Below are 13,773 nucleotides of genomic sequence, written 5' to 3' on the forward strand. Positions count from 1 at the left end.
AACGAAATCACGGCGCTATGGCATTCGACTGCAAGGCAGTAGACCGCAAAGGGAATAGACCGCAAACGATAGGCCGTGGACATTAGGACGCAGACATTGAGACGCGGACAACGGGACGTGGACATTAGAACGCAAGCATCATGTAGATCACCATACAAAGCAGAGATTAGATCACGGGTAGGAAAATAAAAGGTATAACAAGTAAACCATGTTATTTTACTTATTTCATCTGTGTATGCGCTACAACGTCTAGTCCTAGTCTAGGATCTGTGTCCTAATGTCCGCGCCCCATCAGTGTCTGCGTCCCAATGTCTGCGTCCTAATGTCCGCGTCCAAATGCCTGCGCCCTAATGTTCGTTTTTATGTTCGGCGGTGTTTTGCGCCCCCCCCCTCCCCCCAACCTTCGTTCGACAACGGGAGTTGGCACTGATAAGGCCACTTTGACCACTGCCACAACACTTTTCATTAATGGAGATATACTTTTAGATTGTTTGAGTTCTAATTATACTTGTATTTGCTTTTGTTGTTTTATATCGATATGTTATTAATTAGGTACACATTATCTATTTATGTTAGGTAAACTTGTTTTGTAGAATTCTATATTTGGAGCATAAAATAGACTATAATTTCACTAATTCCTGAAATTATTACCTATATTTTGCTCTTCACATTAACTATTTGAGTTTTGCATCTTTATGTCTTTCTTGTATTTGGATACAAATGTCAATTTGTAATGTCTTAATTTATTTAATCGTACGATATATTATGTATAGGTACAATTTAATTTATTGGAAAGGTACTGTTCGAGCAAAAGTGAAGTGGGCCCAAACAAAAAAACATTTATTTAAAAAAAAAACGGTTTGGCTCCTAACGTTGAATTATGAAGCACCAACAGGCACTGACCAAGCACTAACAATTTACAAAATTTGATGCAAATTGGAGTCATTGTCCGGGAAAGCGTGAAGTTAGCTCAAACAAATAAAAAAGTATTCTGAGTAAACGGTGCACGTGTTTTGCAAGCGTCAATTGTCAGTGGGCTCCAAAATGGCGGACGAGTCAGTTGTGGTATATATAGTAGCTATAGACTACACAGTTACGTCACCGTCCGGCCCGTCACAATTTGTAAACAAGAATATTTTACGTTTCGTTGACGGTGCGGTAACGGAACGGTGACGGTACGTATAGATGAATCGCGCTGCATGTCAATGTGAAAAGAGCTACGTCAAAAATGAAGTTTGTCCCCAACAGGAAAATGTATTTTAAGAAACCGGTTTGGGTTCTAACGTTGAATTCTAAAGCACTAACGAAGCACTAACGATTTATAAAATTTGATGCAAATTGGAGTCCGGGAAATCGTGAAGTTGGCTCGAATCAATAAAAAATTTATTCTGAGAAAACTGTTCGGGTCCTAACGTTAAATTATGAAGCACCAACAACCACTGACGAAGCACTAACGATTTACAAAATTTGATGCAAATTGGAGTCATTGTCCGGGCAAACGTGAAGTTGACCCGAACAAAAAAAAATTTTATTTTGAGAAAACGGTTTGAGCCCTTATGTTAACTTATGAGGCACTAACGAGCACTAACAAAGCACTAACGATCTAGCATGATGCGATGCTGCCGGGCTATTTTATCCAGGTCAACTTCACAGACATAATATGCACCTATTTGCACACGTCATTGTTTTTTCATAGAGCGTCACTCTTTCATTTTGTCTGAAGGACAACAAAGTAGCCATAGTTGATGGTTTAACAAAATGCAATATCCGATATTTGATTCGACATAAATTAATCCGACTGTTAAGATCGCTCAGTGCATGGATATCCATCATCAAAATACCACTTGAACAATCCATTAGAGTATCAAATACATATTAAGATTAGTTCAAGCAATTTGTGTTCAACTTTTGCCAAAATTATTAAAGAAACATGTCTAAGTAAAATGCCTATGGTTAGAAAGTTTCCCATTTGCGGCTCAGTGAAGACGCATCGAAAATATCAATAACTGTCATTAATGGCATGAACTGCCATATGGCGCTTTTAAACCCCCACAGTTGCCCGACACAAATACTGTCGTAGGAAACCGATCCACTCTTCTTTTAGGTCGACATTGACCGTGTAACTGAGGGAGTTCTCTATTGTGAAAGGAACCCGTTTTTACCCGAAGCTGCCGAATCAGGTATTTATCTATACTAAACTTCAATTATATACCATTCTGCTGAAAAAATCTTCCTTGATCCATAATCGGAGATAAAATGCAATTAAATCCTACATGAACATACCTCGCTCAAAAAAGGGAATAAAACGGATAAAAAAGTTCTATAAGAAAAAAATCCCGTCTAACCCAACTGGTCAAATTTATTTAGACCGGTTGTGTGTTGTTCAACGAAATGTCTGTGCGATGGCATTGCCCGCCAAATATTTAATGCGACTCAAAATTTCAACGGAATCGGCTTTTACAGCTTTACTATTACTATTATTACATCATGCGTATAGAGTGTGGGTGTGCGCTATGATGATTATTATTCATAGATCTCTGTTGACTAACGCTAGTTTTTAACCACGGCCAGGTAGTCGTTTTTTTATTGTGTCATTAATAATTCCGTGGCTCATTCTAATTAAAGAACTATCTGAGGAATGTTCTTCCTTCTTATGTCACTTCTAAGCGCGTCACCTCCGAAATGCACTTCTGCAATCGATTCGTTTAGCCTTGCTTGCATCGGGAATTAGTAGGTTAATAACCGCATGCTAAAAAAAGTTCGCATGTCTCAAGGTCATTGTTTAAATTTAAACGATATTTCTTTGCCCAGTTAAGCAAACTAAGAAAAGGGAACCAATTTTGACAATTTAGATTGTGATCGGGAGCGTGCGTGTTCGCTTATCGACAGAATTGGGGACGATCCTGCCGTTCCCCAAATCCCGTATTGATTGGGCCAACACTGCAAGGCCATTATTTTCTGGTACAACAAAGGGAAACTACCTGGACGCACCTGTCTAGGATAATTAAGAACAAAATTCATTAAACCCACCGATCGGTCCTTCCAAAGGTCAAAATGTGGAGAAATTTAAATTGCAATTTATTGTTGGCAAAGTGACAATATCGAGAAACGAATCGATATCGTTTAAGTACGTGTGTGTGTCAATTAACACGATCATTTACATCACGCAAAACGTTAAGACTCTGCAAATAAACAAATACATCTGCTTTGAACATTTTCCACCTGTTTTTTGTTACTATAGTCTAAATTCTATGCGCGATGTACAAATTAGATTCGATTCGAACAAATTTTATACACGAATAAACATTCATAAATTATGAATTTACAAGTTTTATAATGTAAATGTAAATTCTTATATCTGTCACCCCTCCTCCCTTTCATATATTACTGCAAAGAAACGGTTGGATTAGAATTGAAAGACGATGACAGATCGTTTGTCAAATTTTAGAAAAGGCACAGGTGCCACCGGTCATGTTAAATTACAAATATGCAAAAATATGCCTGCTGAAGAATGTAATGCAGGGATTACTTGGATACTTTTAGTTTAACATACCCAATGAACAAACACAACGGACATAATTTCACAAAAGTTTAGTAATTAAATTGACGAGAAAATACAAACATGTCTCATGTTATACATGCATGATGGTCGTAAAAACAGCAACCGATGTAACGGACAATAATTCCTGTTTTTCGATTTTATTGTACTCGCATTATTCAGGTGTCTTTTTTTAAAATGTTAGTAACGTTTTGTGCCATTTTTTGACATTTCATTATTTGCAGATCGTTTACGAGCATTTATGTCAAAACCCTTTTATGATGATATCCAATGGAAAGAGAAATAGTTACTAGAAATGTGATGTAAAAACTAAATTTTGGAATGTCTAGTCCTTCTTAAACTACGCGCTTCAAATTACACAGTTTCTAATCAAGTTCCTGCTACCCGTAAGTTCCCAACAAATTTTCTCAAGTTTTCTCCACATACAGGGGTGACCAAATTTGGTTGTGAGTATGGAGTAACTCTGAAGATACAGGCCACAGAAAAAAGTAACATCTTTTTGTGAGATAAACTCGATCCCGAAAACCTCTTTTGTTTGTTTGTTTTTGCATAGTGCCTACCAGGGACGCACCCTCACGACAGTTGACTAAATCCTGCGAGAGGCGGCGACGCCAGGCACATGTCAAAGTTTCAAGTTTTAAGTAAAATTCTTATCAGTCCTATAACAGATGAAAGCATAGAAACTTAATTTTAGCGAAATTTTCTTTATTTTATGAGGGTATAAATTAAACAATTCAAAAACAATGATTTTTCCTATTGTAATTCGTTTCGCAGACCAAATTTCGGTATTTGGTGGAACTTGCAAACTCTAGTGAAAAAAACTTCTCCCGCATTTTCTTTTTTTTTTAATTCTTACCTCTAAAAGTGCACAAAAATCGATCGCGGCGAATTATCGCCTTGAGGTTATAGAACAGCAACTAACGAATCCAAAACGAAACAGCGATGAAAGGCAACATATTGTCGTTTGGTAGAAGAAAAAATCTGCCTTGCGGACTATCAGCTGACTAACGAGGAGTGCACGAAAAAACGACCAACTGATTTTTTTGTGAGACCACAGATTCTTCAAACGACAGATTCGTACAAAAGCGACCCGAACAAATTATCCATTCATGATGGAAGTTCTTTTTTTTTCGAAAGTTGTTTTGAGTCCGATTAACCACAGGGTAGAGGCGAACGAAGGCATCTATTATATTAAAATTCATTATGAGTTTTTGCGAATCACCTCAGGACCCAACAGGTAGAAGTACAGTAATTTGAAATCGCACCGAGAATTAACCAGAAGCGTTTTTTTAGTATTTCGAAGTAAATTCCGAATGCGAAAATGACTCAAATAACACGAAATCGACATCAACATTAAGGCAGGTCGTGCGAATTTTAATAGACTATTCATTAAAAACTGGTTTCGTATTTAAAAATTAGATCTACGTACGAATATTTCACATAGCTTTGGTCACTCTGAGTGAGGGGGGTGCGTCGCACACTCCGCCTTAAGAATGCAAACGGAAGGGTAAAAGAATCAAAAGTTCGTGGAGGAAAAGGTAAATGAAACGTACCTGGACCTGCAGCTCTTCACTTACAAAGTTTCAAATGGTCAGGTAGGTAGAAATATACGGCGGCAATAAAATTAAACAAGATGGTGTAGGATGAGTATGGGATGGGATGGTCAACCGAGGTTGTGTGGGGGAGGGAGGATTCATTCGCAAACTGATGTCAAAGAGATTATTATCCTCAAATACGGTAAATTGCGACGGGATCTTCTGGGAAAATTAATTAAGCTTAGGCATGTAGGTACCCGCCGTGTGAATATACAACTTTTTTTAAACTACGCGTTAAAATTCCCTAAATGTTTTCCAGTTCGGCAGGGACTCCATCAAATTTCATCGGGTTATTGAACTTCCGACATATTCATACCTTTGCTGATTACGCTTGCGAGCGTTTAAAAACGTTTCCGTTGCAAAGCTTAGTCATCTTGATGTCATCGTTTGTGTTTTTGGTGGTGGCTTGAAGAAGAATTTGCACCGATTGTAATCTAGCGATACAAATAAACAAGATAAACAACCTCGCAAACATTAATTTTCTACTCCCAGTAATTAATGATGCGAACGACGAACTAATAGTTATTTGTACAACTAGAGAAGAAAGTCGAGTTTTTCAACTCGAGTTCAAAGTTTGAACGAGAAACACTTTCTTCCCAAGTTTTACAGATAATTTTTTCTGAAACTACAATCAAAAATTGTTGAAAGCAATAATGAAGTTTGACACATATAGCAATCTATAGATACGGATCTGTTTCAATTTTAAATGTCATTCGCGGCAATTGTTTTTAGCATTGGAAATGCTTATGTTTTGTATGGGTATGAATTTACCAGGTTTGCCGAGTAGAAAAGAAGACAAGTGGTGTCGTTCTAGTGTTGACTGTACCGTACTCGACTGCAATCGGTAGATTTAGGAAAAGTCGCGGATACTGTCGATAACGGTACTTACTTAACAGTGCGCAGGGGTTTTGTTAATTCGAATTGAATTAATTCTCGCACATCGCCCGTGATAGTATTACAAGCATGTTACGCCGATTATTATTTAGAAAGTTTACGTTTGCGACACGAGCGAGCTTGCGAGCGAGTGACGCAAGATTATTCCGTGTGAATAAGGGTTATTTACGGCTTTATAGGTTATACGGTTATCATTTTCAATGTCTCCGATGGTTGCAAGGGTTGCGAAATCTGTGAATTTTTTTTAATTTCCTCACTAGAGAGGAAAATTACATTTTCTTCACTTTTTTTAGAGCCGAAGGTAGTTTCAGAAAAACAATATTTTTGTAGCTATTTACTTGTTTGTTACATTTGAGTAAACAGACGCCCTAAATCTACGCAGATATAATCCCTAAGAAGGCAATGCTTATACAATGAGATGTGTCCAGAGTTTCGGAAATGCCTTTTATTTTGTTATTCAATTGTAATACTTAGATACATAAAAGTAATTTATAAAGCAATTATTTTTAATTAGCAATAGAGCTAACAACAAAGTGATCTATAAATAATGCAAAAAAGTAGGTACTAAAAAATACTTATTTTTGTTGTTGTGTGTATTGCTGTATTCGTAATAAAAAATGCTACTCAATACAGTATACAGGGTGAGTTCTAATTTTCCATTTTAAGATTTTTCGTTTAACTGTTGTAGAATCGTTATTATTAGAAATGCAACAAAATGACACGAATAAAAGTTTTAGACATTTTAACGCTTAACATGATGAACATACTATACTAATTTATTATTAGATCTTACAATTTTTGAGTTATAATACAAACTTTTAATGGTATAGTCATAGTTGGCTTTGACTTTTTTAAAAAGGACAAATTTTTTCTTTATAATGATATAAGGCTTGCTAAACGTACTTTAATAAATAAACGCCCTGCAGTAATTTTCGTATTATTGAGAGGTAAGTAAACAGAGTGGGCCATGGAAAACAATATCTAGTGAGACAGGTAACAGTGGCACATTTAACATATAACTCTCGCCAGGGAAGATTGCCGGTCACAGAACACTTGATCCCGATCTACAATCTCTGTTTTTCGTAAGGTGCTTGCGACTTCCGGGATAGTATCGTGTCAATGTTGAACGAAAAGACTTTTTGTTCAACATTAGCACAATCCTATTCCAGAAGTCGTTCGCATCTTAATAAAAACAAAGATTGTAAAATCGACACAAGGTGTGCTGTGACCGGCAATCTTTCCTGGCGAGAGTTATAGGTATTTAAAGGCCATTCTTCAAAAATTCACTATGAAAGTTAAATTAATAATCATATTCCATACCTATTCAAAGTAGGTTGTAATCAAGAAATCAAAGAAAACTTGGATTTAATGTTTGGCGCGGAATTATTGGATCGCGAATTCTTAGACCTTTCATTTACGACGAAAATTGGACAGGCCAATGTTATCTTCATTTTCTACCAAATGAATTTCAAGATATGCAGGATGGTTTAGATTTGGAAACACCGAGGAAACACAACGCAGCCGCCGCACAACTAACTGCAAGTTAAATATTATAATAGCCTTACTTCTGTAAACAGATAACAAAGAATTTTTTAAATCATTAAAAGCCAGTTTGGTGTGGTTCAAATTTTTGAAACCGACATCACAGTCAGTAGGTTAATATACTAACATGAGCATCAATTAAGAATTATCAAACATTTTTCTGCTTGTATGTCTCGTGAGACCTTTCCCTTTACTATCGCTAGGGTAAGAGCGAATTTGTCACTTTAATTAAACTCCCTCCACAAAACGAGCACAAAAGATGTAGGAGGTTTAATTCAAAGGGGAGAATCTGCGTGTGTTACTTGATCCGTTTATCGAGAGATGATTCATTTGTTATTGTCCGTGACAATCTACCATATACGAGATGCCCTGCATCTCCGCATACTGCATGTGTGCGTGCGTGCAAGAAGGGTGACCGAATTTTTTTTCATTTTTCAGCCCTTTAGCTTACTTGATTTAAATGCAAATTTTCCAATATAGGGCTCGCACTAATACTTCCTTCTCTGTTACAGGTTAGTGGAGTCGCCATTTTGGTCGAGCGATGAGTAAGTACCCTTTACCTTTTTTCGGTAGTATTACGTAATTAGTACTTTCGTGTGTGGTCTACATTTACCTGAAATCCATGAAGCGCGTGAAGTGCTCACATGCTTTGCTATTATCATTACGTATCCGTAAATGGCGAGGTAGCTAATGCATAGGACTACAAGGGGTTGAGAACTCGCCCCATTAATCCATAGGGTGGCTTGGCTCAGTGTATGAAACACCCTCCTAGCGTTCATTCTTTTTCATGCTATGTGGGTCTTTGTTACATATTTACCCCAGACATTGATTTTTCCGTGTTGCTTTGACCGCATTTGTTCAATAATTACGCGGTGGATTTCTTTAATTTACAATAATTATGCTCATTTATTAAACAAAAATTTCCCAGTGTCCTTTTCGAAACTTACTCTAAGCCGTGCCATTCACGAACACGAAGGCTTTTTCCGTATTTACTCTTGTGATCAGAGTGGAAGAGCATAAGTACGTACTTCAAATGCATACTGCACTTAGAGTTTTAATTACAGTTAAAGTAGGCCTATCGCTTTTCTAGGTCGAAATTGTTGCCACAGATGTACCTTCGACCCCATCAACAGCCTCCAACTTGCAGGAAGCAATTTCAGTTACGACAAAACGTTCTTACATCGTCTTTTTTTAAGAGCGTGTTCTGGCAGACTCGCCAGTGCTTGAAAATTCACAAAAAGATAGCGACCGCTATATTGGGACATTAAATAAATTAAGGGTGCCGTATGCATTGCGTAAATATTTGCACATTTGGTGTTTAGTAGGTTCGAAAATCTGCTGTTCGTGACGTTCGTAGATAATATAAAATGTAAAAGGCATCAGGGAGATTGTTGAAACAAATAAGCGATTGGATTCGAATCTTGTTGGTGACGTTTACATTGTAGTTAGGGGTTGTTATGTTAAATAAGTAGGTAGTGACGCCTACCTATATAGATACGAAGAAAGTTTCTTGTGCGCTTTAAAATGCCGCATTTCGTTCCACATTTACTTAAAGATGAAATTTCCTGGCCATCTCTTTACGATTTTGCCATTTGCATGTATTTGCGAATCCAAGAGTTTAACGCAAGAAATGATCTAAAAATCAGTCGGTAAACGTGATAGTTGGTGACAAAATTCAATTATTAAATATTTAAATATTGAAGAAGGGCGGGGGAGGATAGCCAAGGTCAGATCGTTTGCCCCTCGCCACTTCTCCCCAACCTACTACCGCAATTGCTTGAAGTTGAACAGAAGAATCATTTGGTTTGGCACCGGCACGCAAAAAGTGAAAATTTTCCCATTTAATTAAATAAAACCATGATCAGTTCTTTTACATTTTCTCACAGTTTTATATTTCTCGAGAATTTCCTTATACCCCAAAAATGTATTTATTTCCCTTTATTTCTCATATTTTCTAAAAATTGCCACAATGATTTCCAATTTCCCTGAAATTTCTTGCATGGATTAATTTTCTCAATATTTGTAGCCCCGGATTGTAAGATTTCTAGGGGTCAGGGGCTAAAATATAATAAATTTGCAATATGGAAATTGCGTACGTGCGCGTTGTAATTTATAAGTAGATATCCAATGTACACAATAGTAGATGTACGCAGGATATCCGAGATTTTCACAGATATCCGAGGATGTCCGTGGATATCAATGGATATGTCTGTGATATCCAAGGATATATTAGGTTCCAACTAACCCAAAACTGAGGAATCTAATCGTTTCAGACCTTTCTAATCTTTTTGAAAGATGTTTTCCTGACAAGTTTGTTGGAATTATTCTCACTGGTTGTTGATGTTCTATGCGAATGACGAAAACGCTTTTTCCTTTCTTAAATTCCTCTCGTCCAGCTTTTCATATTTAGTATCTATTCAAGTGTGGATGACTTTCAGCAGTCATCATTTATTACTGGTTTTCTTCGTCCGCTACGTATATCAGCCGAGGTACAGGGTGACCCATTTTCGCCACTGTGACCTCCGTAATTGTTAGTGCTATCAAAAAATTAATAGAGACGCCAGGTGCTCTTTTTGTGACTAACTTATGATGGTAAATTGAAAATTTGAAATTTTTTTTGCACATTTAAGAGATGCGAAGGACCATTAAAAATTTGCCAATTCCGGAATGACCCTATATTTTCCTAGTTAAAAGAAATACCGAAAAATGTTTATTACAAAGGTTTTTTAGAACGATTGTTGAACAATGTGTTGTTTTGTAGCTGCTTGTAGGTATGTGATCAGTTAAAAAAGTTATCAGCCGCTCACTTTTTTTTTAATGGATAAATTTGTAGATTTTAAGGTCCATTACGGGGAGTACACTCATTACAATTGCAAAATGTTGTAATAGAGGGACTGATCCTGATTTCACCTACGCCTTGAACTTTAGATTGGAAGCTTAAGCTTCAGTTTTTAACGGCAGTTTCTGAGTAAAATTTCGACCCCAAATTTAGGAAACTTTCTAAAGATGACTTAAATTGGCGTCTGAATTCCTTGCAGGTGCGGTTGGGAAAGTGATATGTATTTCATATTGCATCCAACGATTTTCGGAAAAAAGCTTCCTAGGCGAATCCACCACGTATTTCCTCGCGTACGTGCATCTTATATTTTATAAAAATCATCGACGCCGCGTCACGTACCTCTTCACAGTGCCATTATAACCGTAAAAACTATATGAATATATAGGATGTTGCTTAATTCTCGAAGGAAATCAGCGCTGCATACCGAATTGCAATTTTTCCCCGAGTTGAATAACCTCGCCTCGGATAATATGCAATTGGTGAGAAAGTGTTTTCGCTTTTAAGAGGAAAAATGGCAAATCGACAATTAACCCCGATGATCAAATGGCAAACCGATTGCAAATATTTAATAACGAGCAATTAAGAATTTGCGCAAGTTCTTTGGTGTTAGGTTGTTCGAACTGCATTATACGGTCAGTGCATCGTTGTATGTTGCATGTGAGCCGAAGTTGTTTTGTATCCTTTTGCTTTGGCGTGACTGGCTTGTAAACAGCTACAGCTGGTAGCGGCATCCTTTTTTAACCAAAACGGAACCGTATCGGTGTAGAAAAAGAGCGACCCTGCGAGATTTTTTGCTCGTTTTAAGCAATAGTTAGTTACTTTAAACAGGTTTGATTCATTTTCTAATCTTTTGTTTAAGAAGCAAAGACGACACGTTTCCTTGTAGATTTAAAATGGCCTTTTATTATTTACTCTGCAGAAGAACTTTTATCTATCAATGGACGTTGCCGAGGAATCGTTATTGCGAGTACGCGCTTGCGTGCTTCTCCGCTTTTTTTGTCAATACCGTAGAATTTTTGATGATCTTGCCAGTTGTGTTCGTTTAGAATTCGAAAAACTCAGACGCAAAAAAACGTTTTAATTTAATTATTTGCTAGACTCCTTTGTGCGAAACTACAATCTTATTATGTCTGCAACCGCCTCCGCTTTGCGCTTGTAACCAATTCAAATCGGTTGATAATTAATTTAGATTTTCCGCCGTAAATTACCATGTAATGTTTCCAATATATTGGAATATTTTCTTCTGTCGCCTTTCTTTTTAATGAGTACGTTTTGTTTGAGGGATGCGATGAGGAGGAGGACGCTAACCTGACTGAAGTCAGTGTAGACCGTGCACCTACTTGCATGGGATTCGTAGCCTTAGGATGTTCATCTCGGAGCAAAAAATATCCAGATCTAATTTTCGAGACTATTAAAGCATGCACTGGATGCGGAAAACGGCTACTCCTCGTCATCTCTGCAGAAACGTCTCATTGTGTATGAAGGGTATTATTAAAGCAATAAAAGGTCATCATGGCTCCGTCGCTATTTCTACAAACACAAAATAATAAAATCCGCAAGACTTCATGTGGGTTTTTATAGCGGTTTATTTTTTAAAGTAATGGGACTGCTACAATTTCAGCCGGAATTTACTGTATGCTATCAGAATGCAGCCCGTAGTTTGTCTCTCTTAGTAACTACGTTTTTAATACGAACTTGAATACTAAATACCGAACTCTCAAACTTAAAGCCTTTAGGCAATACGATCAATTGGCTATGCATTTGAGAGACAACGACAAGCACACAAAATCACGCATATGAAGATACACTGTTTAGTGTATCATCCATCAACGCTCTATTAAAAAAATTAAAGAACTCGAATTTTATATAAAAATGAAATATTAAAAGCTAAACCTTATGGAATAAACATAATGTTATCGATTAATGAGCTCCTAGCGAGTTCATAATTTTGCGGTGTCGTCCGTTCGTCCTTTAGCACGATATCTCGTAAACGAATGGACCGATTACGATGAAATTTGGAGGTGGATTCTTTATCAAATTTGTAGATTGGAGTTCGTAAATTGGCAATGTAGGCTAAAAGATAAGAAAGGCCTTTTTAAGAACTCCGATAGTTATGAACCGAATTGCACGAAATTCAAAATGACCATACTTTTAGCCATAGGTATAATACGCAATGTCAAGGTATAGCTAAGCTCGTTTGCTATATTTGTTTAATTTATTAGACTAATTTTTATACAGAATAAAATAATTACGCATATTTTTGCCTTAAAACGTAATGCGCAATGGGCGAAGTAACCCCCCTTCCTATATTTTCAAAATTGATTTGATATTTCTTAAATGTCGGAAGGGTTTTTTTCTAAGATCTTTTACCGAATGGTTAAAATATCCCTTTGTCGCCTTGTACAATAAATACTTTACTATTAATGTCTCGCATAGTCACCATCGACCCTGCCATCGACGCACGGCCATGGAATTATTGCCATAAGAAATACATTGTAAACTGCGAGGCAAAAATGCAAGGTTGATTCCCAAATTAAATATTAAGTGTTTAGTATTGCTGATTTTGTTATTTTTTTTCTATTGAATGTCATAAAAATCTAATATGGCGTCCATCAATCTAGTTATTTAACTCAGCGATATCTAACGAGAAGTATCGGTAATTTACGCACTAATCAATTTCGTCTAACTACTTCACTAAATTGCATTAATTACTATGGGAATAAATGTTACAATAAAATATCTTTGAAACATCGATCATTACCAAAAACTCAGCTAAAAAATGTGATGAGCAATTATCTAAAAGCAAATGCTTTCTACAGTCAATGAGTTTCTTCTATTCTATCCCAATTTGTTTTGTTTGTCTTCTCTATTTTGTAGTTTGTTATTTACCTGTTGGACGAATCTTATATTGTTTCGACTATTAGTGATAAATTGATAATAAAGGATCAATCAATCCATAAGATAGTTGATGTGATTTACTCGAAACTCACAAGTGATAAAAATATTGACACAGAAAGCTGAGAAAAAATCACTTTGTGTCTCTTACGATTTACTCTGTGTACTACCGTTTTTTAACAAATCGTTGTACTCCTCACTATTATTAAGCGGCAGAGCAAAGCGATGCAAGCTTTATAGGGGAGTCGATGGTGTCCGTCTGTCCGTGAACAACGATAACTGTCAAACGCTTGGACCGATTTGGTTCAAACTTTGCACAGTTGACATATATATGTATATACCACATGTAACAAGGCAAATGAAAATGAGTCAAATCCAATGACTCCGTGGGGTCACACCGAAGTGCTCTGCCGCTTTATTAAACCCTCTTTATTACATTTATTACTAGT

General features: G+C 36.7%; 1 protein-coding gene across 2 annotated transcripts in view; it reads left to right on the forward strand.

The window, feature by feature from the left end:
- LOC116168093 overlaps positions 1-13,773 on the forward strand; it is a 40,862-nt gene that overhangs the window by 5,859 nt on the left and 21,230 nt on the right. Inside the window, exon 2 of one of the 2 annotated variants that reach the window (XM_031483758.1) lies at positions 8,103-8,135. The exons of the other annotated variant lie outside the window; for it this stretch is intronic. Coding sequence (XP_031339618.1) covers positions 8,103-8,135 — 33 coding nt within the window. The remainder of the gene's footprint in view (positions 1-8,102; positions 8,136-13,773) is intronic. 2 annotated transcript variants of the gene reach the window in all.

The sequence above is a fragment of the Photinus pyralis genome, unplaced genomic scaffold (genome assembly GCF_008802855.1).
Source record: "Photinus pyralis isolate 1611_PpyrPB1 unplaced genomic scaffold, Ppyr1.3 Ppyr1.4_LG4, whole genome shotgun sequence".
NCBI lineage: Eukaryota > Metazoa > Arthropoda > Insecta > Coleoptera > Lampyridae > Photinus > Photinus pyralis.